The 23,562-nt window shown below is 34.9% G+C and overlaps 13 protein-coding genes, 1 non-coding gene and 3 pseudogenes across 17 annotated transcripts, besides 5 other annotated features; 7 read left to right on the plus strand and 10 right to left on the minus strand.

Annotated features, from left to right (window-relative positions):
* Positions 1–14,666: part of a mobile genetic element that runs on past the window's edge.
* On the minus strand, positions 3–365 carry TVAGG3_0262750 (uncharacterized protein; the record flags this gene model as incomplete). The annotated part of the gene is made up of 1 exon (XM_051228393.1): positions 3–365. One exon carries the CDS (start codon positions 363–365, stop codon positions 3–5), a length of 363 nt encoding a protein of 120 aa, XP_051098123.1.
* Positions 801–904, plus strand: TVAGG3_0262760 (uncharacterized protein; the record flags this gene model as incomplete). The annotated part of the gene is made up of 1 exon (XM_051228394.1): positions 801–904. A coding segment is annotated over one exon (104 nt), but the record flags the coding sequence as incomplete, so codon positions are not given.
* Positions 1,133–1,408, plus strand: TVAGG3_0262770 (uncharacterized protein; the record flags this gene model as incomplete). The annotated part of the gene is made up of 1 exon (XM_051228395.1): positions 1,133–1,408. One exon carries the CDS (start codon positions 1,133–1,135, stop codon positions 1,406–1,408), a length of 276 nt encoding a protein of 91 aa, XP_051098125.1.
* Positions 1,437–1,637, minus strand: TVAGG3_0262780 (uncharacterized protein; the record flags this gene model as incomplete). Its single annotated transcript, XM_051228396.1, has 1 exon — positions 1,437–1,637. One exon carries the CDS (start codon positions 1,635–1,637, stop codon positions 1,437–1,439), a length of 201 nt encoding a protein of 66 aa, XP_051098126.1.
* TVAGG3_0262790 (organellar and viral DNA polymerase type B) lies at positions 2,319–3,164 on the plus strand (the record flags this gene model as incomplete). Its single annotated transcript, XM_051228397.1, has 1 exon — positions 2,319–3,164. A coding segment is annotated over one exon (846 nt), but the record flags the coding sequence as incomplete, so codon positions are not given.
* TVAGG3_0262800 lies at positions 3,495–4,368 on the minus strand (annotated as a pseudogene). Its single transcript has one exon. A coding segment is annotated over exon 1 (874 nt).
* Positions 4,874–5,263, minus strand: TVAGG3_0262810 (protein of unknown function, DUF4108 family; the record flags this gene model as incomplete). Its single annotated transcript, XM_051228398.1, has 1 exon — positions 4,874–5,263. The coding sequence occupies one exon, from the start codon at positions 5,261–5,263 to the stop codon at positions 4,874–4,876; it is 390 nt and encodes a 129-aa protein (XP_051098128.1).
* TVAGG3_0262820 lies at positions 5,328–6,317 on the minus strand (annotated as a pseudogene). The gene has a single exon. A coding segment is annotated over exon 1 (990 nt).
* Positions 8,298–8,636, minus strand: TVAGG3_0262830 (protein of unknown function, DUF4106 family; the record flags this gene model as incomplete). The annotated part of the gene is made up of 1 exon (XM_051228399.1): positions 8,298–8,636. The coding sequence occupies one exon, from the start codon at positions 8,634–8,636 to the stop codon at positions 8,298–8,300; it is 339 nt and encodes a 112-aa protein (XP_051098129.1).
* TVAGG3_0262840 lies at positions 10,797–12,273 on the minus strand (annotated as a pseudogene). The gene has a single exon. A coding segment is annotated over exon 1 (1,477 nt).
* TVAGG3_0262850 (uncharacterized protein) lies at positions 13,589–14,184 on the plus strand (the record flags this gene model as incomplete). Its single annotated transcript, XM_001583050.2, has 1 exon — positions 13,589–14,184. A coding segment is annotated over one exon (596 nt), but the record flags the coding sequence as incomplete, so codon positions are not given.
* On the plus strand, positions 14,255–14,560 carry TVAGG3_0262860 (uncharacterized protein; the record flags this gene model as incomplete). The annotated part of the gene is made up of 1 exon (XM_001583049.1): positions 14,255–14,560. One exon carries the CDS (start codon positions 14,255–14,257, stop codon positions 14,558–14,560), a length of 306 nt encoding a protein of 101 aa, XP_001583099.1.
* Positions 14,570–14,666: a terminal%2Cinverted (terminal inverted repeat of Maverick-3 transposon ID:TVAGG3_0262630).
* Positions 14,667–15,023: 357 nt separating this feature from the next.
* Positions 15,024–15,045: a mobile genetic element.
* Positions 15,024–15,045: a terminal%2Cinverted (terminal inverted repeat of Kolobok-1_TV transposon ID:TVAGG3_0013400).
* A 2,169-nt stretch (positions 15,046–17,214) lies between these two features.
* TVAGG3_0262880 (uncharacterized protein) lies at positions 17,215–17,900 on the plus strand (the record flags this gene model as incomplete). Its single annotated transcript, XM_001583048.2, has 1 exon — positions 17,215–17,712. The coding sequence occupies one exon, from the start codon at positions 17,215–17,217 to the stop codon at positions 17,710–17,712; it is 498 nt and encodes a 165-aa protein (XP_001583098.1).
* Positions 17,901–17,933: 33 nt separating this feature from the next.
* On the plus strand, positions 17,934–18,005 carry TVAGG3_0262890. The gene has a single exon. It is a non-coding gene; the product is annotated as a tRNA-Gly (tRNA).
* A 351-nt stretch (positions 18,006–18,356) lies between these two features.
* Positions 18,357–18,809, minus strand: TVAGG3_0262900 (uncharacterized protein; the record flags this gene model as incomplete). The annotated part of the gene is made up of 1 exon (XM_001583047.1): positions 18,357–18,809. The coding sequence occupies one exon, from the start codon at positions 18,807–18,809 to the stop codon at positions 18,357–18,359; it is 453 nt and encodes a 150-aa protein (XP_001583097.1).
* A 66-nt stretch (positions 18,810–18,875) lies between these two features.
* On the minus strand, positions 18,876–19,622 carry TVAGG3_0262910 (uncharacterized protein; the record flags this gene model as incomplete). The annotated part of the gene is made up of 1 exon (XM_001583046.1): positions 18,876–19,622. The coding sequence occupies one exon, from the start codon at positions 19,620–19,622 to the stop codon at positions 18,876–18,878; it is 747 nt and encodes a 248-aa protein (XP_001583096.1).
* Positions 19,623–20,302: 680 nt separating this feature from the next.
* Positions 20,303–20,712: a mobile genetic element.
* A 638-nt stretch (positions 20,713–21,350) lies between these two features.
* On the minus strand, positions 21,351–23,499 carry TVAGG3_0262930 (uncharacterized protein; the record flags this gene model as incomplete). Its single annotated transcript, XM_001583045.1, has 1 exon — positions 21,396–23,471. The coding sequence occupies one exon, from the start codon at positions 23,469–23,471 to the stop codon at positions 21,396–21,398; it is 2,076 nt and encodes a 691-aa protein (XP_001583095.1).
* Between the last annotated feature and the right edge of the window lie 63 nt (positions 23,500–23,562).

Consider the following 23,562-nt stretch of genomic DNA (forward strand, 5'->3'; position numbering starts at 1 on the left):
GTTTACTGAATTGGTTGGATGTCGCCTTCTGAGGTTATGAAGAACGGCTGTCCAGAGTAGTGAAGTAGTGCTCTGAGAATTTGTGTAATTCGTGGAATTGGGCTCTCACGATATGGAAGTAGTATCCAAGGACGTTTCATGAAGAACTTCAAGAGGGCTTCTTTCTTCACATCCTTAATATCATCGAATGCAGTGCCTTCTGGAACTTGAATTGCAACACCTGTTTCAATTTCCAACTTTAAGACACTATTCTTGGACAACCAGAAGCCAATGGACTTGCTTGGTTTGCACTTGCTGAGATATTCCTTCACGGTTTCATTTACCTCAATTAGATAAATTGCTTCGTCTAAGGGGTCAAGCTCCATACTGAGTCAGTACAATATTGTACTTTTTCAAGACAATGTTGTACTTTTTCAAGACAATGTTGTACTTTTTCAAGACAATGTTGTACTTTTTCAAGACAATGTTGTACTTTTTCAAGACAATGTTGAACTTTTTCAGAACAATGTTGTACTTTTTCAGAACAATGTCTCTCAAATTTGAGTACAGCTGTACTTTTTCAGAACAAGTCTTGAACTTTTTCAGAACAATGTTGTACTTTTTCAGAACAATGTTGTACTTTTTCAAGACAATGTTGAACTTTTTCAGAACAATGTTGTACTTTTTCAAGACAATGTTGTACTTTTTCAAGACAATGTTGTACTTTTTCAAGACAATATTGTACTTATTCAAGACAATGTTGTACTTTTTCAAGACAATATTATATTGTTTCAGAACAAAGACGGTTAAGACACAAACGAATGTCCGACGTCCCACCTACTGAACCCGTTCCACAGCCAGAAGAACAGCATGCTCCAGCACCACAACAGGTTCCACCTCCACAAGGCTACCCACAGCAACCTCAGTTCCAACAAGGACCTCCGAATTACTACCAATTTCCACCTCAAGGTTACTACCAATTTCCACTACAAGGCTTCCCGAACTACCCTCCTCAGCCATGCCTTACTTCCCCAACCCTTGGATGTTCATGTCAAACCCTCCACCCCAATTCCAATCTCAATCCCAATCGAAGAGAGACCAAGAGTTCGAAGAAGGTCTGAACCGTTTACGCAAAGAGTATGCCACAGCCCCTATGGAAGATGACAGGCTTTCAGTCTCTTCCCTAAGGTCGACCGATTCGACTCGTACCACAGATTCGGTCAAAGACAGAGACGACTACCTCAAGCAGTCTGAGAGACTCTTCATCCTACAACCATTTACAGTTGGAGCTCTCAAGAACATGCGCAATTACGAAGGTCAGACACCAGCTGGAGACCGCAAAACAGACGTACTCGCAAGAGCAGTCCAACTGGTCAAGACAAAGACTGAGATAGTCGACTTCATTCTTGCAGCTTGCCCATACAAGTAAAAAAATAAACAATTACGAGTTAAACTTTTTACTCTTTCTTTTCTGAGTTGTTTAGAGCTGGTTTCTCTTGTAGAAACCTTTCGTACTCTTCCATGGTCATGTAATTGCGAATTTGGTACGCAATTCCAGGTTCGTTGTTTTTGAACCTTACGTATGTAACGCTTCCATCCTCCTCAGGGAAGTAAGCTGCTAACATCTGACCAAGTTTTCTCGGTGACTCGGAGCTCATTAAAAATGTCACTTTTTAAACGTTAAGTTTTTAGTCTTATTTTACCCTTTGTTTACCCTTTGTTTACCCTTTGTTTGTCAATGTAGTATTGGAGTGCAATTTCTCCAAATTCTCTGTGTCGGAGTTCTTCAGCATTTTCCAAGGTGTGCCTGGAGAACTCAAAGAAGTTGTCAAGAACATACTGCCATGCTGCTCTTCTGAGTTCGTCGGTATTTTGGAAGTGTTGCACCTTCGAGTCTTCGGACATGAAAAAATAACACTTTTTCTATTAAACCGTTTACAATTTGAATTTTGTTGCTGAATTCAGCAAAAATATATTTTAGGGTAGAAGGTTAGATATAACCTCTTTTCTAACCTCTTTTCTACCCTCTTGAATTTTCATGAATTTTATACAGAAAATGCTTGTTTTGAGGTCGAGCCACTTTTGGCTCCACCGTATTCTTTCAACCAAAACTCATGAATTCAGCAAAAATATATTTTAGGGTAGAAGGTTAGATATAACCTCTTTTCTAACCTCTTTTCTACCCTCTTGAATTTGTCATGAGTTTTCCCGAAATAAAAAATAAAGTTGGTTTTTTTAAAAAAATATTTTTTTATTTTTATTGTAAGAACATGTTAGCAACAACAGCACCAAACTCGTTAGTCATGAACCCAACTTCAATGTTAGTAGAGATGAAAAGCTTCATTCCTTCTTCATATACTTTCGAAACAAAAATCCAGAAGATAAAGCAAGAACTTTTAACAAGTACTTTGGACTGTTGTGCGAAAGATGAAACAAATGAACAGTATCTTTATGACATGCAGGACCTCATCGACCATTTACCCAAATTGCCTGAAATCCAGCAACAAAAGCTTACTATTCCAGAATTCGATGAAATAGAAGTCAAAGCAACTGACTCAGTAGAAATAAAGAAGTTCATACGAAAGGTTAACTATGAGTTTCTTGGATTTCATTGCAACCACAAAGTCATGGACAAAGATTGCGATATGGTATATAAGAACATCTCTGACATATACAAATCTGGGGAGTTTAAGACCTACGACAACTTTGTTTCGTTAGTTGCTGAATGTGTATGGCAGATAAGAGATAAAGATAGAAGAGGTAAGATATGGAATGAACAGATAAAACCCGCAACTTTTGAGTTAAAGAGAGCAATTGACGCCTTAGTCATACTAGCAGGTAAGGTTTCAGAATATAACGCAAAAATGAACCCGCAATGTTCTAAATGTAAAGCAGCAATGAGGAAATATAACTACTCCGTCAAAGAGATAGAACGTATGCGAAACGACTATGCTGACTTAAAGAGGGAGGCAGAGAAACCAGCAGAAGATAAAATGGACATGTTGACATTTCTAAACAAAAACTATCCAACAGCTGACGATTTCCTTCTTTCAGATGTCAAGAAGAAATATAAAGAAACTTTCGGTATCGTTAAAACATTCGATGTACTGACAGAAGAAATAGAAGCTACGAAATTGTTTAGAATTTCACGAATTCACAATGTTTACCATGTGAAACGGTTATAAAATAACTGGGGTAGAAAAGAGGGTAGAAAAGAGGGTATATCTAACCTTCTACCCTAAAATATATTTTTGCTGAATTCCGTATGAAAATTCATGAGTAAAATAATTTTTAGGGCATGTGTCAAACCGTTGAGTTTTCACAAAATTTTAAAAATAACGTTTACCATGTGAAACGGTTATAAAATAACTGGGGTAGAAAAGAGGTTAGAAAAGAGGTTAGATATACCCATCTACCCTAAACATTATTTTTATTGAATTCCGTATGAAAATCGTGAAAAATAACAGAGTATTTTGACAACTTCAAACAAGCAGAGTAAATGAACCATTTATTTTTCAAGCTTGACTTTTTACAATTTGAACTTTGTTTGCGTAGATATGAATTCTGAAAGAAGTATGAGGGTCTTGTATGACTTTGTACTTCTCCCATAGTTCATGTCTGTCAAACTTACCTGCCATGGACTCTTTCATAAGTTCCATGAAATCGTCTTCGGACAATCCAGGGAAAAGTATAATGTCAGTAAGTATTCTTTTAACATCTTTACTTAAACTCTTTGCTGTCTGTACACAAATGACAACTGAGATGTTAAAGTGTCTGAGCTTCTTAAGAATTCGACACATATCTTGTTCTCTGTTCTTTAACAAAGGATGAGAAGCAAAGTCATCTAAGATAAGAAGACATCTATGAGGGTAGTCTTCCAATCGTAAGATTGCAATTTCTTCGAAATGTATTCTATCTCTTTCTGTTTGTTTCTGAAGTGTTTCTTCTCTAATATTCTCTGCATTTCCTCATTTGGGTCTTTAAACTTAGAATTGACATACTCATTTATAGCATTGTACTTCAAAACTCTTCTTTGGTACTTCTTTATCCAATCTAACAACTCAGTATCCTTTATACATACTAACTTAGACTTCTTTATAATATCTTTGAACGAATTGACGGTTTGGTCAAATTGACCAGAAGTACTACAAATAACAACTAACTCATAGAATGGGTTCTTCTCATCTAGTTCTTGTTGTTGTGCAGCCATTTTAAGATAAGTGAAAGTCTTACCCGACCCAGGTGGTGCAATTAGACCTGTTATACCATTCTGAGCAAATAAGAACTTGTCATGTATAGGTTTATCTGAGCATTTTCTAACTTCCTCTTGTTCTTGTTTAAAACATTCTCAAATTTCTTGTCAATGTCAGCAAACTTTTTTTCTAACATATTTTTAGAAAAATTAAAATTTTTATCTTTTAGAAAATGTCTAGCGATTTCGCTATCTATATTCGAGACAAGCTTTTTGACAGCAAAACATCTGTCGACCATAAAATCTTACATAGTGTAAACAAGAAAGGTGAATTTGTTCTAAAGTTCTGTTTCTGGGAATATGACAAGAACCATAAAACATTACAGAGCAGTCTTAAAATTTGTCAATGACAGACTTGTTGACAGAGATGACGCCGATTGGAAAGATGAAGTCCAACAAAAGTTCTTAGAATGCAAAGAAGACACATGCGCTGTTCTTGAAGATGAAATAGAAAACAGAATAGAAGAGCTATTAAAGGACAAAGAACTTTTACATAAATATGGTTCTGAGAAATTTGACATAACTCCACCAGAAAAGAAGAAGAAGAGAGAAAAGAAAGAAAAGAAAGTAGAAAAGAAGAAAGAGAACCAACCAGAGTTCCAGAGAAAAAGAAATTTGACATGTAAAAATAAAATTTTATTTTTAGAACATTTCTGGGTCAATGTCAATGTTCTCTTCCTCTTTAGGAGCAAACACTGGCTTAGACTCTAAAATCTTTTTACCCAATTTACCTTGAACTTCAACTATCTTAGACTCATAATATTCATAGTCGTCTGCTTTCTTTGGTTCATAAGGTATAACAAGTTTGTATGCTTTGCCTTCTTTAAGGTTTGAGAACCTTCTGTCAAAATTTTCTTTGACTGCTAACAAACCTTCTATGTCTAAGTCTTCAAATTTCGCACCATTTTTAGTCACAATAGCAAACTTAACTGGTTCGATGTTCCAAACTTTGTCAAATGTAGACTTTTCAAAATGGTAGAAGTAAACATTCAAATAAGCGAATGGGTCTAGTTCTTCTTTAAGTCCTGACATGTACTTGTTGACTGAATATATTTCGTCATCTTTTCTATCGGATAAAAAAATATTTTTTTTAAATTTACTCAGAAAAATTTTTCTTTGTATATACGCCGTTCTGTATCTAAAAGACTTTTGACATTTGCCAAGAATGTTCGTTTAGACGCTGCCATATAACCATATTCTTGACAATATTGTTTATATCATCGTACAATGACCTTTCATCTAAACACTCAAAGTTAGTCTCATCTATAAACAGTTCATATACACTCTTGTTTGCTTCTAACAATGTTTGTCTCTCTTCGGTATGTGGAATTTGTCTTGGATTGAACTTAGAAATATCTAATGTCATGAAATATGAGAACAAGTGGTTGTAAAAGTCAGATGTCAAAGTTTCTGCTAAGTCGTCAAAATATTCTGTATCTTGCATATGAGAATCTGACGTTCTGACAACTACATATCTTCTGTCAGAACTTTCTAACTTCATCGGAACGGCTTGTTTGAAACCATAATGAAGTTTGCAACATTTTCACAAACTCTTTGGTCTTTATATTTTCTTTCAACAACTCCAACTTTGTCTGTTATAAGACTCTTCAAAGCATCTGAGTTTCAAAACTTTTGTTGTATCTATACTTTGAAGTTCATTGCAAACTATAAGTTTCATATTCTCTATTGAGGAGTTAAATTTACCACAGATGTTTTCTAAGTTTGTCATATTAGGGTTCGAATACCTCTAACAGTTTGCAAAGATATCTGTAAAGAAAGTGTTCTTACCAGTTCCTTGTTTTCCAATTATAATGAGAGCAGTTTCATTTTTAGCACTTGGATGTTGTAAGATGTTTGCAAACCAACATAAGATATACTCATAGACTCTTTCGTTTCCATTGCATATAATTTCTTTGACATGGTCTAACCAAGCTTCTATAATATTTTCTTTCCATTCTACTTGTTCGTATTTATATCCAGTGAAGATAGAATAGAAGTTTGGAGAAGGTGTATAGAACTTTATACCTCGAACTGAAAAATCTTCTAACTTTGACAATAAGATATCCCAAGCATCTAACATCTTCATCCAACTTGTACAACTTTTATTTTCTTAAGTTTCTGTCTACATTCTTGTTCTGAAACTATTGTTGCTCTTGGTTTGTTAAAGACAACATCCCATTCTTTCATGACATAACATTCTGGGGCAGAGTCGACATAAATGACTAAACGTTTCAAATTCTCGACTGCTTTGTTATAGTCTCTAAATGGACACATATTTCTGAATGCTTGGAAGTCATAAAAATCTGAAACATCTATTCTGTACATTTTTATAAAAATAAAAAAAAATATTTTTTATTCTTGACTTTGTTTTGTTGTTCCATTGTTGCATTTGTTGTTCTTGAGCTATTTGTTGTTGAAGTTGTTCTTGTAATACAATACTTTCACCAGTTGCATCTTCCAATTCGAAACTTTCTGCCGTCATTGACAAATACATAGGACATAAAAGTTTTACAGGAACAAAGTTTGCGTCAACTAAGGTTAAGTTTATGTTTGCTAAAGTGTTTGAGTTACTAAAGCTGAAAACTCTGCATTCGAATGAACAATAGGCAAACCAGCAGAGAAAGTGTTGTTTATACGCATGAGTATCTTTTGGTCATAGTAGTTTCTGTCGACATTCGAATAACACTTTGAACCTAAGTTTGAAACAATATATAAAATAGGTGTGCTTAAAGTCAATGGAATAGACATTCCTTGTATGACACCTTTTCCTGTTATAGGAAACTGTTGGTAGTAAAAACCAGATATAAGTTTTGTATTATAGCTCATATCGTTTATAGTAAACTCAGTCGGACATCCAAACATAATGAAACCTGCTCTAGTTGCAGCACATGTTACATCCGTCCTTAAAGTATTAAATAAGTCAACAAAACCTGTTGGTGGTATATCTGAGTAAGTATCTTCAAAGAGTATTTTTTACCATTCACAACAACAAAGTCTTCTGGTGTCAAAAGAGCAAAACAGGCTTTAGTCGTCATTGTGTTTAAGGTTAGTTTACAATATCGTCCTTGAGGACTTTGTAAGTTTGTTGTTATAGAATTATATGACTCAGGGTTTTTAGTCGTAATAGTATAAACCACTATGTCTTCTGCCATTTACTTAGCAATAAATTTTAATGAAATGTTGTGGTCGTCAAATATTTTTATGACGTCTGGGAAACTATATTTTAAGTTCAACGTTTCACCTCCTTTCATAACGTATATCTTGTCAATGACATTATATGAAACACCACAGCAAGCAATGTCGGGTTCTATTTCTTTGATGTTTATATCGTCTGCCTCTGTCAAAAGTTTCAATAGTTCTTTCAAAACTTCATGAGGTGCGATGACATATGAGTTCACTTTTACAGGGTTGTGTTCGACCAAGTTTAACATTATACCCAAAGCTTGACAAATCTTCTCCTGAGTTTTAAGTTTGTCTTTAAGTTGTTGGTAGTCGTTTCGAATATCTGCAACAGAACTTAAGTCTCTGCTAACTTCAGGTATGTTGGTTGTTCTTTTACAGGAACTATTGTTATACCATCTTCGTCTTCGTATGGTTTCCCCACTTCAACATCTCTTTCTTTGACATTGACAACAACACTTTGACTGTTTGTTTGAGTTGGTGAATTTAACTTCACATCTGCCATCGCCATTAAACCTTTTGAAACACTTACGCTTCTATTTTTCGGAAATGACATTTTACTTAGAATAAAAAGATGGACGTATTTGAGTATCTCTTCGAATTGAAGCAAACAAAGTTTACACACACAAACAATACAAGTTCATTGACAGAATAGTTCTTTATACAAACAATGGAAAATGTTATAGAATAGCAGTCTTTGCTGAACCAAAATATTTTCATAAAGCAAAGAAAGTTGGTATAACTGAAATGGTGAAAGTTCTTGAAGCAGACAAAAATATAACAACAAAACTTACAGATATTTCTAAAGGTAAGTTTATAATACAATTTTATGTCAAAACTGGCGTACTGTCAATATTTGACGGAGAGAAGTCAGTTCAAGAACAACTTACTGACCTGCTGCCAAAATCTGCTCGATGGAAGCTGTCGTTATGCCAATCTGAGGAGCCCCAGCAGGTTTCATCGAACGAATCTTCAAAAGAGCATCTTCCGTGAAAAGTGCTATTGGTTTTGTAAACTTCTTTGCTCTCAGTTCATCTGGACCGTCTCTGTCACCAGTATATTGTATTTGAACTGTACCAACAGTTGAAATACCACCCATAAAGTCTTCTGAGTCAGCAAATGGAATGCCAAGCCAAAAGTTTGAACGGTCTCCATTTGTATATTGAGTTTTTTGACCTCCTGTATGAGTCCATACTTTCACATATGGCATAATAGAACTTTGCATTTCAGGGTTAATGGTTGTTGTGAAGTTGTTGTTAAAGTTCATAGCATCTAATGTCAAGTTGTATGACCTCATATCCTCAACTGTAGAATATTCTTCTCTTGGATAATATTTGCCATCTATGTTTATATGTATTTAATACCAGGGTTGTAGAAGCAAGAATAGTCATTTATAGTTCGTCTGAACAGTACAAACATAGTATCTGCATGTTTCATTGCAGTTGTTAAGGCAATATCTGTTCTTGCACCTGGGTCAGCACTTTGGTTTCCAACTTCACCTGCAAAGTCTTTGACAGATATTTGGTGTATAGGGAACATAAGTGGAACTGCAATATATTTGGCAGCTAAAGCATTTGAAATATCTGGGTCCAACATATAGACTGCAAGTCTGCTTTCTATTCTCTTGCATTCAAATTTTTCGCATGTGAACTTAACTGGGTCCCAAGCATCTCCAGCAGCATTGAAATAATAGTTTACTTCAGTGTTGAGGTTTGAGAAACCAAAGTCTAAGTCAACTTTGTTTTGCAAAAGTCGGCGAATGACATTTTATTTGTTCCACTACTTCTGTAAGAGTGAATGGGTCTTGTGTTGGTGCAATGACTAAGTTATTTTTGCTTGGAGTAAGTTCGATAGAAATTTTTCCTGCCCAGTTTGGCAAGTATCTTAAAAACCTGAAGATGAGGAAAGATGACAAAGGAACTCTAAGTTTCATTTTACTTTGGTTACTGCTGCTGCAGTTTGTCCAGAAAGGTTAACATAAACTCCTGGAACGTTAGGGTCAAGTCTTCTTATTTTCTCAATAGTTGCATACTGGTCTGTTTGTTCTCTAGCTTGTGGTTGTACTGAGTTTCTCAAAGCGAACCATTCATAGTTTGCCCATGTTACTGTTTGAACTAAGTCAGAGTTAGAATATATCTTATATCCCATGAAAACTTCTGGAGCATATTGGTATCCGACATAGAAAATTCCATTGCAACCTTTCTTGTCAGACAACTTGGCAGAAGGTTTTATTTCAATGTCTTGTTCCACGTATAAGAAAGAGTTGTCAATAGAAATTATATGAAACCTGTCGCAAGCAATATCTACTGTTGTTGAAGAACCTTCTCCAAACTCACCTACGTTTCCATAAGAAACAGCAGTTGTATATTCGTAAGTTCCAGGAACTATTTCTGACCTTCTAATGGCATTGTCGCATTCGTTATACCATTCGGAAACATTTCCATTCATAGCATCCAAAACTGTTGGCGTTATATTCTGAGCGGCGTACATTTCATATGAGTAAAAATATAGAATAGTTGGATTTATATGTCATAATAGAACCCACGTGGACCAAGCTTTACTTTCTTCCTGACTGAGTTTTTAACTCTTCTTTTTCCTTCATTGCCCTCTGCTTGAAGTTGTTGCATCTTTGCATTATGTTCATCTAGTATGTTGCAAATTTCCCATGTCCTTTTTGCCTTTTGGCTCTGGTCGCCCATCTCAGGTAACCTATATCCTAGAAAGAGTTTGTCATAGTTTGTATTTGAGTCTTGCGTATTGTTTGCATGACTCTTTCCTGAGTTTCCGGTTCAAGCTCTTCAAACAGAGCTTGTCCATATGGAATAAGCTCGTTTCCAAATATATGTTTTTGTAGCCATTCTGGTTTTCTTTCCATGTTACCAACTATATCTTTTGTGAATGGGAAAGCTTTTACCCAATCTTTCAGTCTTGCGTCGTTTATTTCTGTAGTTGGTTTTATTTTGTCAAGGAACATGTTTTTCAATACTAACATTTCATTTGGTACTGTCCATTTGAGTTTTCTTAAATATTCATCCCTTCTCAGTTCATTGTCTGCAAAGTAAGTTTTTATGACATTTTGTAAACTTTCGTTTGCAAGGTCATGTACAATAGGTTCTCTTCCTTCCTCTCCCTAACTTTCTTTCTAAACTCTTCACCAAATATACCATCTCTATGGTTCTGTGTAGTTCTTTGAGATAAATGTTCTAGAACGTCAGGTGTTATATTTCCATCAGCCATGTTCATTTCATACTGGTCCAAAATATCTGCATTTCATATCTTTCAATGGCATTAAAGCCGCGCTGAAATACCAGCTATATCTGGTTCACCATTGACTTCCATTGCGTCTACAACTTCTTGGAATTGTGGTTGTAAGTTTATGAACCACCTATCTGGGTTAGCTTTATGACCCCATCTCATTGTAGTTCCATCGTCTGCAGAAACAAAAGTAGGTTTGTTTCCATCTTGGTTAGGTTCTGAATGAACTTTAAACAATGTTTCATTTCTATATGTTTTCTTGAAATTTAACCTTTTATTTTCACCGAGTTCATCCGAAGATTGAACGTTAAATGCTCGTAAGTAAAAAGGGTTGTTGTATTTGTGTACATTTTCAGTACTTCCATTCTATGCTGAATATTTTCATCTGGTGTTGGAGTCTTTTGTATGTCGGCAAACATTTTTCGATATTCTTCTACTATGTCAGCCGAATTTTTTTTAGACTCTTGGAAATATTCCATATTCTCCGCATACTCTTGTTGAGGGTCAAGATTTTTCGGCTGTTCCAAATCTTCATCTAGTTCTGTGAAGTTAGTTTCCAAAGGAGGACTTGTTCGTTTCCTTCAGGCTCTTCTAGCTGTTGTTGCTGAACTATTTCTTCCATGTCTGGTTGTATCTGAACTTCTTCCTGTGGAGTTTCTTGTACCTCATCTGCTGGCATTTCATATATTCCGAGACCGTTTTCAACAATTTCCCTATCTACGTCATCCGCATTCATAAGCTTTTGTTCTTTCGTTCCGTCTCTATTTTTTACGCGTTTCATGACGAAAGTTGAATTGTCATTTAGCTCTGACATCAAATATCTCGGAGTAAATTCATCCATGTCATTTGGATGATATGCTATTAAATCATATCCCTTAGCGAGCTTGTATTTTCCAGGTTTGAGATTATATCCGTTTTGGTGCTGAGCCATAAAGCTAAATAGGTTCGGGTCAGTATTTCCATCCTTGAACTTTCCAATAGCTTCTTTATATCTGTCACTAAAGTCAACAGTATCTGGGAAACCACACTCTTCTTTAAGCATTTTTAAGAATTCTTGGTTTCCTTGTTCTCTACTTCTTTTATGTCCTTGCTCTGTTTGTGGTTGTTGTTGTGCAGGGTTTTGAACTGTTGGTTGCTGTGCTGGTTGTTGTGTTGGTTGTTGTGTTGGTTGTTGTGAGGTTTTGTGTTGGTTGTTGTGCATGCCTGTGTCTGTGTCCATGTGACGATGTAAATGTTTTAGGTAGTCCTGGTGCAGGTGCTTCTCTTGGAGGGTTTGGTGGTATATAAGTTCCACCAGCTGGCACATATGTTCCATCTGCAGCGTAATGTCCTACCTGACTTTTCGTTTTTAAGAAAGCATTTACTAGGTCTGTTTTGGTCTGTTGTAACTCTTTTTCTTGACTTTTCACAACAGTTGCTCTAACGGCGTCATAGGCACTTTGAACTGCCTGTCTCGTTGCTGCATCTGTTATTTTCGTCATATTTTGTGCTACTTCTTTTAACTCTTTGTCGAAACCTTCAGACTTCAGTTTCTTTCCAGATGAGAAGTCGTTCACTTGTTTCACCTTACTATGAAGAGCTTCGAAGGCGTTCTTAAAGTCAGCATTTGTTAAAGCTTCATTTGAACTGTCTTCATCCGCTTGTATTTTTGTCCTTATTGACCCTATAAGTTGGGCTGCTTTAGCGTTGGCTTGGGCATCTAACCAGTCATTATTAGCTTTTATATATTCTGCGCTTTTCATTGCCTTTTGCATGGCTGCGTCGTTATTTTTACTTTCTTGTGCTAAGTTTTCATACTGTACGGTTTGGTTTTGCAACTGTAAAAGTTTTTCTGCCTTTACATTTGCTTCAACTTCTTTTTTATACTCATCGCTATCCATATATGTCTTCAGGGCTTTTTGTTTTATTTCTTCATCTTTCAGTACTTTTATTGAGTAGTATGGTTTTTCAAATTTATAACATCTTGTTCCATTTTTGCTACTTCTGCTGCTTTTTCTGACACTTTTTTCGCATATTCCTCTGTACTTAGTTCTTTCAGTTGTTCTTCTTTCTTCTTTTTCTCTACGTTTAACTCATTGAGTTTCTTTGTGTGTCTGTCATATTCTAGTTTCTTTTCGTTTTCACTTATTTGCTTCTGTATGTCTATGTTTGACTTTTTGACATCTGTTATTTGATTTTTGAGTGAACTCAAATTCATTTGACTTTGAGGGTTATAGCTGTTCCGTCTGCAGCTCCACCATAGCCTGCCATTTTCGCTAAAAGTGCCGCTCTTAAACCTCCACTCTGTGCACCAATAACTCGGTTTAAAAGCATAGGATTGCTTGACATTTGTTGCAACATAGTGGGGTCATTCATCATTTGTTGTTGCAACTGTTGTTGTGGTGTCAGTTTTACTTTTGGATGTTTCAATGCTCCCTTCCTCTTACGTATATTCTTACGTAGCTTACGTGGCATTTTAAGTGAAGTTAAAAAGCGGCTTTTGACAGATGTTTATATGACACTATTTGTTCAGCTCAAAAAACTACTCGGTCAAAGTGTTGTCAGTTTTGTAAAATAACCGTCCTATCATTCTTTTAAGGGAAAGGCTTCTCAAAGTATACTTCCTTGGAACGCCTGTAACTTTTCTGTAGCGACGATAGACCCTTACTTGTCCAGACAAAGTTATACTATTTTGAGTGCTCTACAAAAAAGTCAACGGCGACGACTCTCAAAAACCGTTGTGTAAAAAGTTTTACCGTTGGACAAAAAAGTATGTATAGAAAACAAAAAACGTTTATAGTTCATTCAATATTTGAGATGGAACGGTTTGCCAACGGTAACTATTAAATAAAATAAAAAAATAGAGGGGGTTACCGTTGACGAAAACGGTTTATCTCAAACTTTTCTATGAGTGGTCCGAAAAAAAACAGTTCATTTTTCATAATGTACGCGTCTCGAACAGTGAAGCCCAATTCAATAGAATACTATCTCGAAAAACAAGAAGCTGACACTGCTATTCAGTCTTTAATACAGAACCAAGCTCAGGAGAACTCAAAAGACTCCCAATTCAAATCGACATCCAATTCGAAGCAATTAAAACTTGACTCGAATGTTTTAAAACCACAGCCCGCACGAACAAATACAGCTCTAAGAATAGACCAAAGAATACCGAACAAAGAGTTGAGGTCAAGATTGAAATTACAATCGGATGAGTATTTTTCCCTTAACAACCAGGGAAATACTCCATATAACCGTATCTACACAAATACCGTTAAAGAAACAATAACGGCATACACAAAACTCTGTCAATTGGTCCCCAACCAGGACCAATTGACGGACATTATATGTTCCTACCTTCCCATATTTGCTGAGTGTGTGGAAGGTAGGACATTGTTACAAGCTTGCTTACGTATGCCACCAAATCTCCGTCAACAATTTGCTCAAATTGTACATGAATTTAAAGCTTTTAACAACGGATACGATGAAGATGAAGTAGCAGATGAATTTGGGGAAGAAAAAACATTTTTCCCCTCATATAATACGCCTGCAACAGTATTTCCTACTAATGAATTTCACAACTATTGTGTCGTTCATTTAATTGTTGTGGATATGCCCACAGGTGAAGACATTCTCAGTGGTGACTTCATCGAAGTCTGTATCAATACAGAATTGGGAGAAGATGAGTTGCACAAATTCTCCAACGTCGAACATATATTCAAACCAGCACACCAACTCTTTATCGAAACTGAAATAACACTCACACAAAATATGTCCATCTCATTTAAATCCAAATCAGGACGTCCATACAGAATTTGGATGAACTACGTCCTCCTCCACTACGCCGACGATGACGAAGAAGAGGAAGAGGAGGAGGAGGAAGAAGAAGAGTCCTCCGAATTCACACCAGAAGACTAACAATTTTCCGAATAAAAACTTCATTTATACTAAACATCTTCGGGGCTAGAGGGCACGAAGTGCCTGGAAGCCCCACTACCTTTTTTTTTTTTTTTTTTTTTTTTTTATATCCGAATTTCGAAATCATTTTGATGAAATCTTTATTTTAAAATTGAGTTGACTGTTAAAATCACCCGAGAAGAGGGATTATCTCAATGAAAAGTACATAAAATAGCAAACGCACAAGATGGCACTATGCAGCTTTATATTGTTATACAGGATGAACATATAAAATGTTTGGAAAACACTTACTTCGTTCTACAAATGTGTATCTCTTTATATCAAAGATTCTTCTCAAATTATTGAGAGACTTCTCTCAAAAAAAGGAAAATTTGATAACTAAAAAAATTATGGCATAACCTCTCGTTTTGCATAGATATATATTTACATGGTCACAGAGCTTATTTTCATTGTCAAAACTTAAAAATTTTTAGTGGACTATACCCTTAATAGAATCTGTTTCCGGCTAACTTAATTCTTTGATTGTGCATGTGATTGTTGAATTTTGCTTATTTCTGCTTAATGATTAGATTTTGAACTTGAAAAATATCTAATTTTGAGTCACGAATTTATAGCGAGTGCATAAAAGCTTGAGTAAACTATTTTATTAGATTCTATTTATATAAGGACCACAATAATACTTCATGTGTAAATTTTTCGAATCTTTGAAATCTAATGATAAAAACTTGTCAACTCATTGCAAAGCAAAGATTTTGTGACTAAGATAATGCAATGAGCTGACATATGATCTTAAAAATAGTTCGAATTGTCCTTTATGTGTAATTTATGAATAAATAAACAGTTATACTTTTTTTAATTATTATTTTCCTACCATTTTATTGGTAATGCGTATATTAAAAATGTTTACATGGCGATTAATTTTTTTACGCCGAATTTTATTTGAATCGACTCAATATCAATATTTTAATGCAATATTTTTTAACTATTTTTCTTATTACCCTGTCACAATATTATGCTTTGTTGTGGAAAATCAGGTCAGGAGTGGAGGCATATTTTTGAAACAAAGATTTTATGGCTTCAGAAAAAAATTTATCCGCCAACCATAGAATCTGAGGATGAAAATATCAGTGGATTGGTTTGTTATTAGCAAAAATTAAATCTGATTCATAAAGTTGATAAAATATACAACTGTATATGCTAAAATTTTTCACTTTCAAATTTTGAGAAATCCTAACGTGAGTGAAGCTGAAACTTTAAAATTGGCTCTGGAATCACGAGTTTGAACAGTGAAGATAAATATAAGGTAGTCACAAAATCTAAGTATTGAGACTCTCAAAAATTGAACCGTACTCCATACAAAATTTGTGTACCCTCACTACTTAGATTTTGTGGCCTTCAATTGAGAGGTTAGTTTTGATAGAGCACGTTATAAAATTAAAAGGGAAAAATAAATAAAATTTAAACATTTAATTATATATAATGTAAGGAGTGTAATTCCAAATTTTCTAAAAACTATTCAAATTTGAGCATTTTTTTGGAAATAGTAAATCTAATATGTACATCTAATAACAACATGATTCATCACCTTTTCAAGCTCTGCAGTCAATTTTTTGAAATTTGATTGAAATAAATGTAGCAAAAATTACATTACATTAGGGAATATATGAGTTTCTCTGGAAACAGGCTGATAAATTTTAAATTTTGTCCAATCAACATGAATGCATTGAGAAATTTGGATTGATTTTCTGGTAGAATCTGGAACAATTCAACCATGTATAAATGGATCATGTAATCATCATGAAATGTTAGTGTTAGAGTTCAAAAGAAACAGAATGAGTGGAAATCAAACACAATCTGAATAATTTGAAACGTATACAATCTTTAAGTTTGTATTTTGAATTCTACATATATGATTGTGTAATTCGTTCTTTCAAATTTTCGGATTCAGGCATGTTTTGATAAAATTCATTCCCAAAAACGTAAATTAAGAATTAAATTTAGTGTATTTTAAATATATATACGTATCATATTTTATAAATTATATTAAATTCGCAAAATTTTAAGTTTTAAACAAAAATAAAAAATGTTCAAAATATGAAATTATGCATAGGATATTAAAATTTACATGTTAGCAATTTTTTTGAATTGCTTTCAATTTTCATATTGAAATTTTTAAGATTTTTTTCTGAAATAATAAGCAAGAATATCAACCTAAATAATATTAAATTCCATGCGTTGATTTCCCCTCAAAAGTCATTGACCGCCTCTCAATCTAGATTTTGTGAGTACTTTATGTAAAATATTTGAGAAAAAAAGTAATTTTTTGATAAGGTTCACAATCTTGGTTTTATGAATGTCAAAATTTTAATTAATATATTGCTTGTCAAACATGAAAGGAAATTTTTTGCCCGATTATAGTTGTCACTTTTTTATTTTATGTTGATCCATTTAAAAAATACTTATATTTATATAATTAATAATTTATGATCTATAAAATTTTTGCTCAAAAAATTCAGAAGATGGGAGATTTCGGTTTGACTTTTTATGAAAAGTAATCATCTCTTTATAATTATGAGTGGAGCAAAACGGTCAATTTTCGTAATTTACGATAAAAGTGCAAAGTTCACAATTTTTTGAGAGGATGAAAAATCATTATGACTACTGTATACTTCACCATCCGTGGTTTCACCTTCTATGGAGGAAAGAACAAACCATCAGATAAGTTCTTCTTCATTGTTCACAACAACATCTCTCACTTTGAAAGTTTGAAACATATCTTCACATGCTCAGAAGGAAACAATATGTCCAAGAGATTCCATATCAACATTCGTGACCTTAGAGGACATAACTTCTCAATTTTGCTCTATAAGAAGACAATGATGAGAAACGTCCTGTACGCAAGAGTTGATATTCCAACATTCCAGCTTCCATTCGATAAGGTTACAAATAACTTCCTTCCAATGGTTGCTCAAGGAAATAATTTTGCTCAAACAATTTGTCAGGTAGAAATCCATCTGACAACAGATAAGAAGGAAGCTTATGACGCTCCTTCTGCAGAGCCTGTTCTTAAACAGGCCAATTACGACACAATCATCGAAACGTGTAATACCGATGAGAATGCAGATATATATTCCAATCTGCTTGTTCAATAAACTGTTTATTATTTCTGTATTAATATATGATAGTTTTTATCAAAGATATTCATGCGAAAGAGTATATTATTGTATCGATCGTCATTAAATGACTGAATAATTCAATAAACCCTCCAACTGTTAGCAAATCATATTCATGAACCAGAGAAACAAATCTTCAAGTAAGTTCTATACTCTTTATAAAATATTTTAAATTGTCTCGTTAAACAAATGTATGTAAAGCACTGCTAGTGTAGTGGTTATCATGAGAGCCTTCCAAGCTTTTGATCCGGGTTCGATTCCCGGGCAGTGCATAAATTTTTCTTTTTTTTTCTTTTCATAAAACACATTATTAGGATAAATCAGTAAATATATGATTAGGCATGATCCAATGAATAAATTCTTAATATTTCCCGCATTAATCGGTATACCTTAATTGATTTTTGAATTCGATAAATTATTTTTGTTCTCATAAATCAATAAAATGCTTGGTTAAATAGAGTATTGTCTAAATGAGAAAAATTAAAATTAATTTTTTACTCGGGGAAAATTAGGGATGCTTTACCAGAAGTATGGTTTTCTGCATCCATGATGACGGCGCCAGACCCGCATGAATGGGCAGCGACCGCGTTTGCCACGATGACGCCTTGGATCGTCGCTTTCGCTTAAAGATGATGATGAATAAGAAGAGGAAGACGATGAGGACGATGATGATGAAGATGATGAGGACGAGGACGAAGATGATGAAGACGAAGAAGAAGACGATGATGAGCGCTTGCCGTGCTTCTTCCATGGGCATGGAGGAGGTGGCATTGGGAAGCCGCAGCAACGCTTGTGATGAGGTCCGTGGCATCCGCCAAATGGTGGTGGTGGAGCTGGTCCATCATGGCATGGCTTGTGCTCTGGTCCTGGGCAACCATCGCGTGGAGGAGGTGGTGGAGGTGGGCAGCATGGTCCGTGGCACTGTTCGCCATCAGAGTGTGGCTTCTCATCGAAGCATGGTGGTGGAGGTGGGAAGCAGCACTTCTTGTGGCAGTGGCGATGGCAATGGCGGCGGCCGAAGCATGGCGGTGGTGGTGGGAATTCGCCACATGGTGGTGGTGGAGGTGGGCACTCATGATGGTGTGGCCACATTGGACGTGGTGCGAATTCAGGGGCAAATGGCGGTGGTGGTGGTGGGCATCTCATCCAGCCTGGTGGGCCGTGATGATGATGGTGATGATGGTGCTTGCCGCAAGGAGGTGGTGGTGGTGGAGGAGGCATGTGTCCCATGGTCCGCCGAAGTCACCAAAGAATGGTGGTGGGCACATATGTTCTCTGTGGAAATGTCTTCCAAATGGTGGGTGGAATGGGAATGGGAAGCCAAATCTGTTGAAGCGGCGGTGTTCTCTGCGTGAGAATTCGTCATCGGATGAGCTGGATGATGAAGAAGAGGAAGATGACGATGATGAGGATGATGAGGAAGAAGAGGATGAGTCGGAGGAGTAATCAGACTTGTGGTGCTTCTTGCATTTCTTGTCCTTCTTGCACTTCTTGTCTTTCTTGCATTCTTTTTCTTCCTTATCCTTCTTCTCTTTCTTGCACTTCTTATCCTTCTTTCCTTCCTTCTCTTCCTTATCCTTCTTGTCTTCTTTGTCTTTCTTGTCCTTCTTATCCTTCTTATCCTTCTTTTCTTTCTTCTCCTTCTTGTCCTTCTTTTCTTTCTTATCCTTCTTGGATTCCTTGGCATTCTTCTTCTCTTGCCATTTCTTGAAGGCTTCGTACTCGGATGCATCTACCATGATTGGTTCTTGTGGTTTCTCTTCTGCATCTTCGGCCTTCTCAGAAATCTCTTCCTTCTCTGAGTTTTCTGGAGATTCCTTCTTTGGCTCTGGCTCTGGAGGTGTTTGAGCGACATCGTCGTTCGGTTGGACGCTTTTCTCTTGCTCCATATCAAAAAATGAAGTCATTTTATTTTGAATAAATTTTGGCAAGTTTTGATTTTGGATTCATTTCACTTTATGTGGAAATATGTATTTTCATAGGTAATTATAAAGGTTTGCTCATAAAAGCAGAAATTTTAGTCAAAAAATCGTTACTAAGGAAATTTGAATTAAAAATTTCCCAATCAATTTTTGATCAAAAAAAATTAACCTCGAGATGGTAAACAATTAAAAACATAAAACTGGGTTAGATCTGATGTTTTAAGCCAATCCATTTGTTCTCTTCGTTTTTATTGTAATTTATCCTTTCAATTTTTGATCTTCGTTTCCGATAATTTGAAAAAATGCATATAGCCTTTGTCTTAACAAATATCTCTAGCAAAATAAAAATACCTTATTTTCTCTCAAAAGTTGAAACATGAATTCTCACAAATATCCTGTGTGAAAAAATCGAAAAGTGATGTAAATTTGCATCACACTAGTCCTTATGTATTTGTCTTCCCTATTCGCAACAAATTTGGTGAAATTTACATCAAAAAATCAATTATTGGTAAATTCTGTAATGCATGAAAATTCGGTTCAATTCATTTTTGACACTTTACATATATCATATTGCAAAAAAGTTTTTAAAATATGATGTATGAATAAGAGTATGATTGGTATAGATTTGGGTTGTATAAATGTGATTGAACAATTGTTAATGGAAAGTTCAAAAACTTGGTGCAATCAGTTTGATTGCACCCAAGTTTTTTGAACTTTGTATAAGGAATTGTTGGCTATGATGTACTGATCATGAATCAGTACATCATAGCCAACAATTCCTTCCCAAACAGCGGGAAACTTTGTCTGAATAGTTTAACATCCAGACAAAGTTTCCCGCTGTTTGCGAAGGAATGGAAGGGTAAGAGGTATACATTATGAATATATACCTCTTACCCTTCCATTCCCTCGAGAAAGTTCAAAAACTTGGGTGCAATCAGAACTGATTGCACCCAAGTTTTTGAACTTTGTATAAGGAATTGTTGGCTATGATGTACTGATCATGAATCAGTACATCATAGCCAACAATTCCTTTCCAAACAACCCGAAATTTGTCTGATTCCACACTAATTTTATTAATTTATCTAAACTTTTATCCTCGTCTACAATTTAATCATCAATAATTATCTCTTGTTCTATTTCACTATTATATATATATATATTTATATGATTTGATTTAAAAAAAATAAATAAATAAATTAATAAATCATTTACTCAAATATATCAAAAGTTTTATTTTTATATATAAAGATAACTACTTTTAAAAAAAAATACCCTATATATTTTTGCCATGTAAACTATTTTTGCCATGTAAACTTGTCACTTTTGTCAGAAGTGAAGTGAACCGAATTTTCATGCACAACAAATTATTGGTAAATTCAATGCTATCTCATAGTTCCCTGTAGAATTTGTTTATCAGATGTAATGTTTGTAATGCTCCCATCCATATAATGCATATACAATAGATTTTTGAAGATAAGTTTTTAAAAATCATGAGAATAAGATAAGCAATTCGTGATTTTATGTATTGGTGTATGCTATTTTTAAATACCCAAGTAAAATTCAATATATTAGTTTTAGAAAAAAATATTAATACAAAATAAGGCCAAAAATGAGTGTTTATCGCCAGACATGGCCTCATGTAGTCATAGTGTTAAATTAGAAGTAACAAAAATAATAAATAAAAAAATAATTTAAAGAAATAATATTTTTACAGAAAATAGAATAAACGCAATATTAACATCAAATTGTATTTGTTAAGAAATCGTTATATTTTGTGATAATATTAATATCATTTGACAAAAATCTAATAAATGCAGCTGCAAACTTCCTCCATCTATCAATAAGTTGAGGAGGAGCGTAAAGAGCGAAGTTTTCATTGTTGAAAAGTCCGCAACTGAGGATTAAAATTGTTTCGAGGATCCAAACCTGTTTGCATTCCGAAAATGAGAATTCCAAGATCTGTGCTGTCTTCTCGAGTGAGTTATCGATGCCTTCTGCAGCAATAATCAGTTCAACCTGTTCGATATAAGAGTTAAGGATGATGTAGCGCTTGGAAAGCTTTGATTGGTGGTTGGCAAACTGCAATGAACCACTTGCTTCCCACATTGCGCTCTTTAATCTGGAATTTTTGAAAGATGGCGCCGAATTAATTTTGGCATTCTTCAGGATCAAGTAATTTCGGTATAATTGTTGCAATTCAACAACTTCCTTCTTGTACTTCATCAAGAAATTTAATTCGATTTTTTCCAAGAAAAGAACTGCAAGCCAATAGGAAATACTACGAGATCCGCAGCCATATTCGGATACGTAATCCCATAAGTTCGATTGGATATGATCGAGCTTGAAATTCAATCTCGAAATTATTGAAGTGGCAGATTGCATTGCATTGATGTTTTCGTAGTTCCTGCACTCAATCAGCCAATTATTCAGTGTCGAGGAGTCCATGGAATGCTCTAGAAGCTTCTCCAACGTCTCTGCAGTCAAACATAAATCTTTGACGGTTTTGTCAAGGCCAAAGTGATAAAATTCCTCGAGATTCACGGAATGGTTGAGCTGTAGATCAAGGTTGTACTCACCGGTATGGATAGGAGACTGTTTTAGAAGGTCAAATGGATTAGATCTCGTCGAAACAGTAGCTGTTTCGAATGTAGACCAAAGCTGGGCCATGGACGATTGCTGTTGGATGTCTGAGTTCACGTATTTCGGAAATGTAAAGAGATTTCGGAGCCCCATCGGTGGAGGAACGAGCATTTTAGGGAAGAAGTGAATATAGAAGGGAGCTAAGGGTGGATGTGCTGTACTATCTAATATCCCTTGTAATCTCTTGGTGTGATGTGGAATTTCTCCTGAAATTGAAATCAAATTTTTGATATCTGAAACGGTAAGAATGAGATCAAGAGCGAAACTGTGCTGGTATGGGATGAATGTCTCTGGAATTTCTTTATATGATGATCCGAACTCTAAATGTGGGATATTTAGTAAACATTTCTTTTTGCCAATGGAATAAAGGTATGATTTGACTTTGAGTGTATTTATTTTATCTAAAATGACATGATTGAATGGTTTAGCTGATACTTGGAGTAAAAGTTGAGGAAATAGAAATGTTCTGGCTAAAATTTTCCAAATTTCGACTTCTCCCCACTGTAATAGAAGCATTCTGAGTAGGACGACAACTGTTTCAGGTAAAAATTTGAATAATGGAATGGCTTCATTGAGTAAAAGTTGTGATATCTCTTTTTCTTTTATATCTGAGTCAAAATTAGCCCAGAAGATCTTTTTGAATAGTAAATTGATGAAGACACTACATGCTGTCGAATTTAATATTGGAGAAATGAAAATTGTAAATAAATCGAAGTTTTTTGTTCGTGAAAGCTCCATTAAAAAGTTGAATGCGAATCCCATAGTTTCTTTTGTGCTATAGAATGAAAATACAGCAGGCACTGTTAAAATTGCCAACTGATAAAATTCTGGACGCTTAGAATGCTGAAGTAATGCATTTACGAAGCGTGGTGGATCTGATAATGTATATTTGAGAAGCATGGTGATGGATTGAACCTCAAGAGGCTCATAAATACGAAGGATATCATTAGGTTCTTGATATCCACTCTCTAATATCGCTTCTGCTTTTGGACCTTGCTTGTGGTGTTCATATAAGACATCAGCAAACAAGTTATAGTGATTTGAGCGCATTGTAATCAAAATTTGTTTCGAAAGTTTGTCGCATTTATCATCAGCTTGATTCAGCTTGTCAAAGATTCCAGGAAACATCAATGGACGCAAATCCTGAAACTGTTTTTCAAGATTTTTAACATCCATTGTTTATTTGAGAAAAAAAATATTTTTTGCTTTTTTTGCAATGGTAGATTGTCAAAATTCTTTCAAAATAAAACAAATGAATGACAAATAT

Source organism: Trichomonas vaginalis, chromosome V (assembly GCF_026262505.1).
Source record: "Trichomonas vaginalis G3 chromosome V, whole genome shotgun sequence".
Lineage (NCBI taxonomy): Eukaryota > Parabasalia > Trichomonadida > Trichomonadidae > Trichomonas > Trichomonas vaginalis.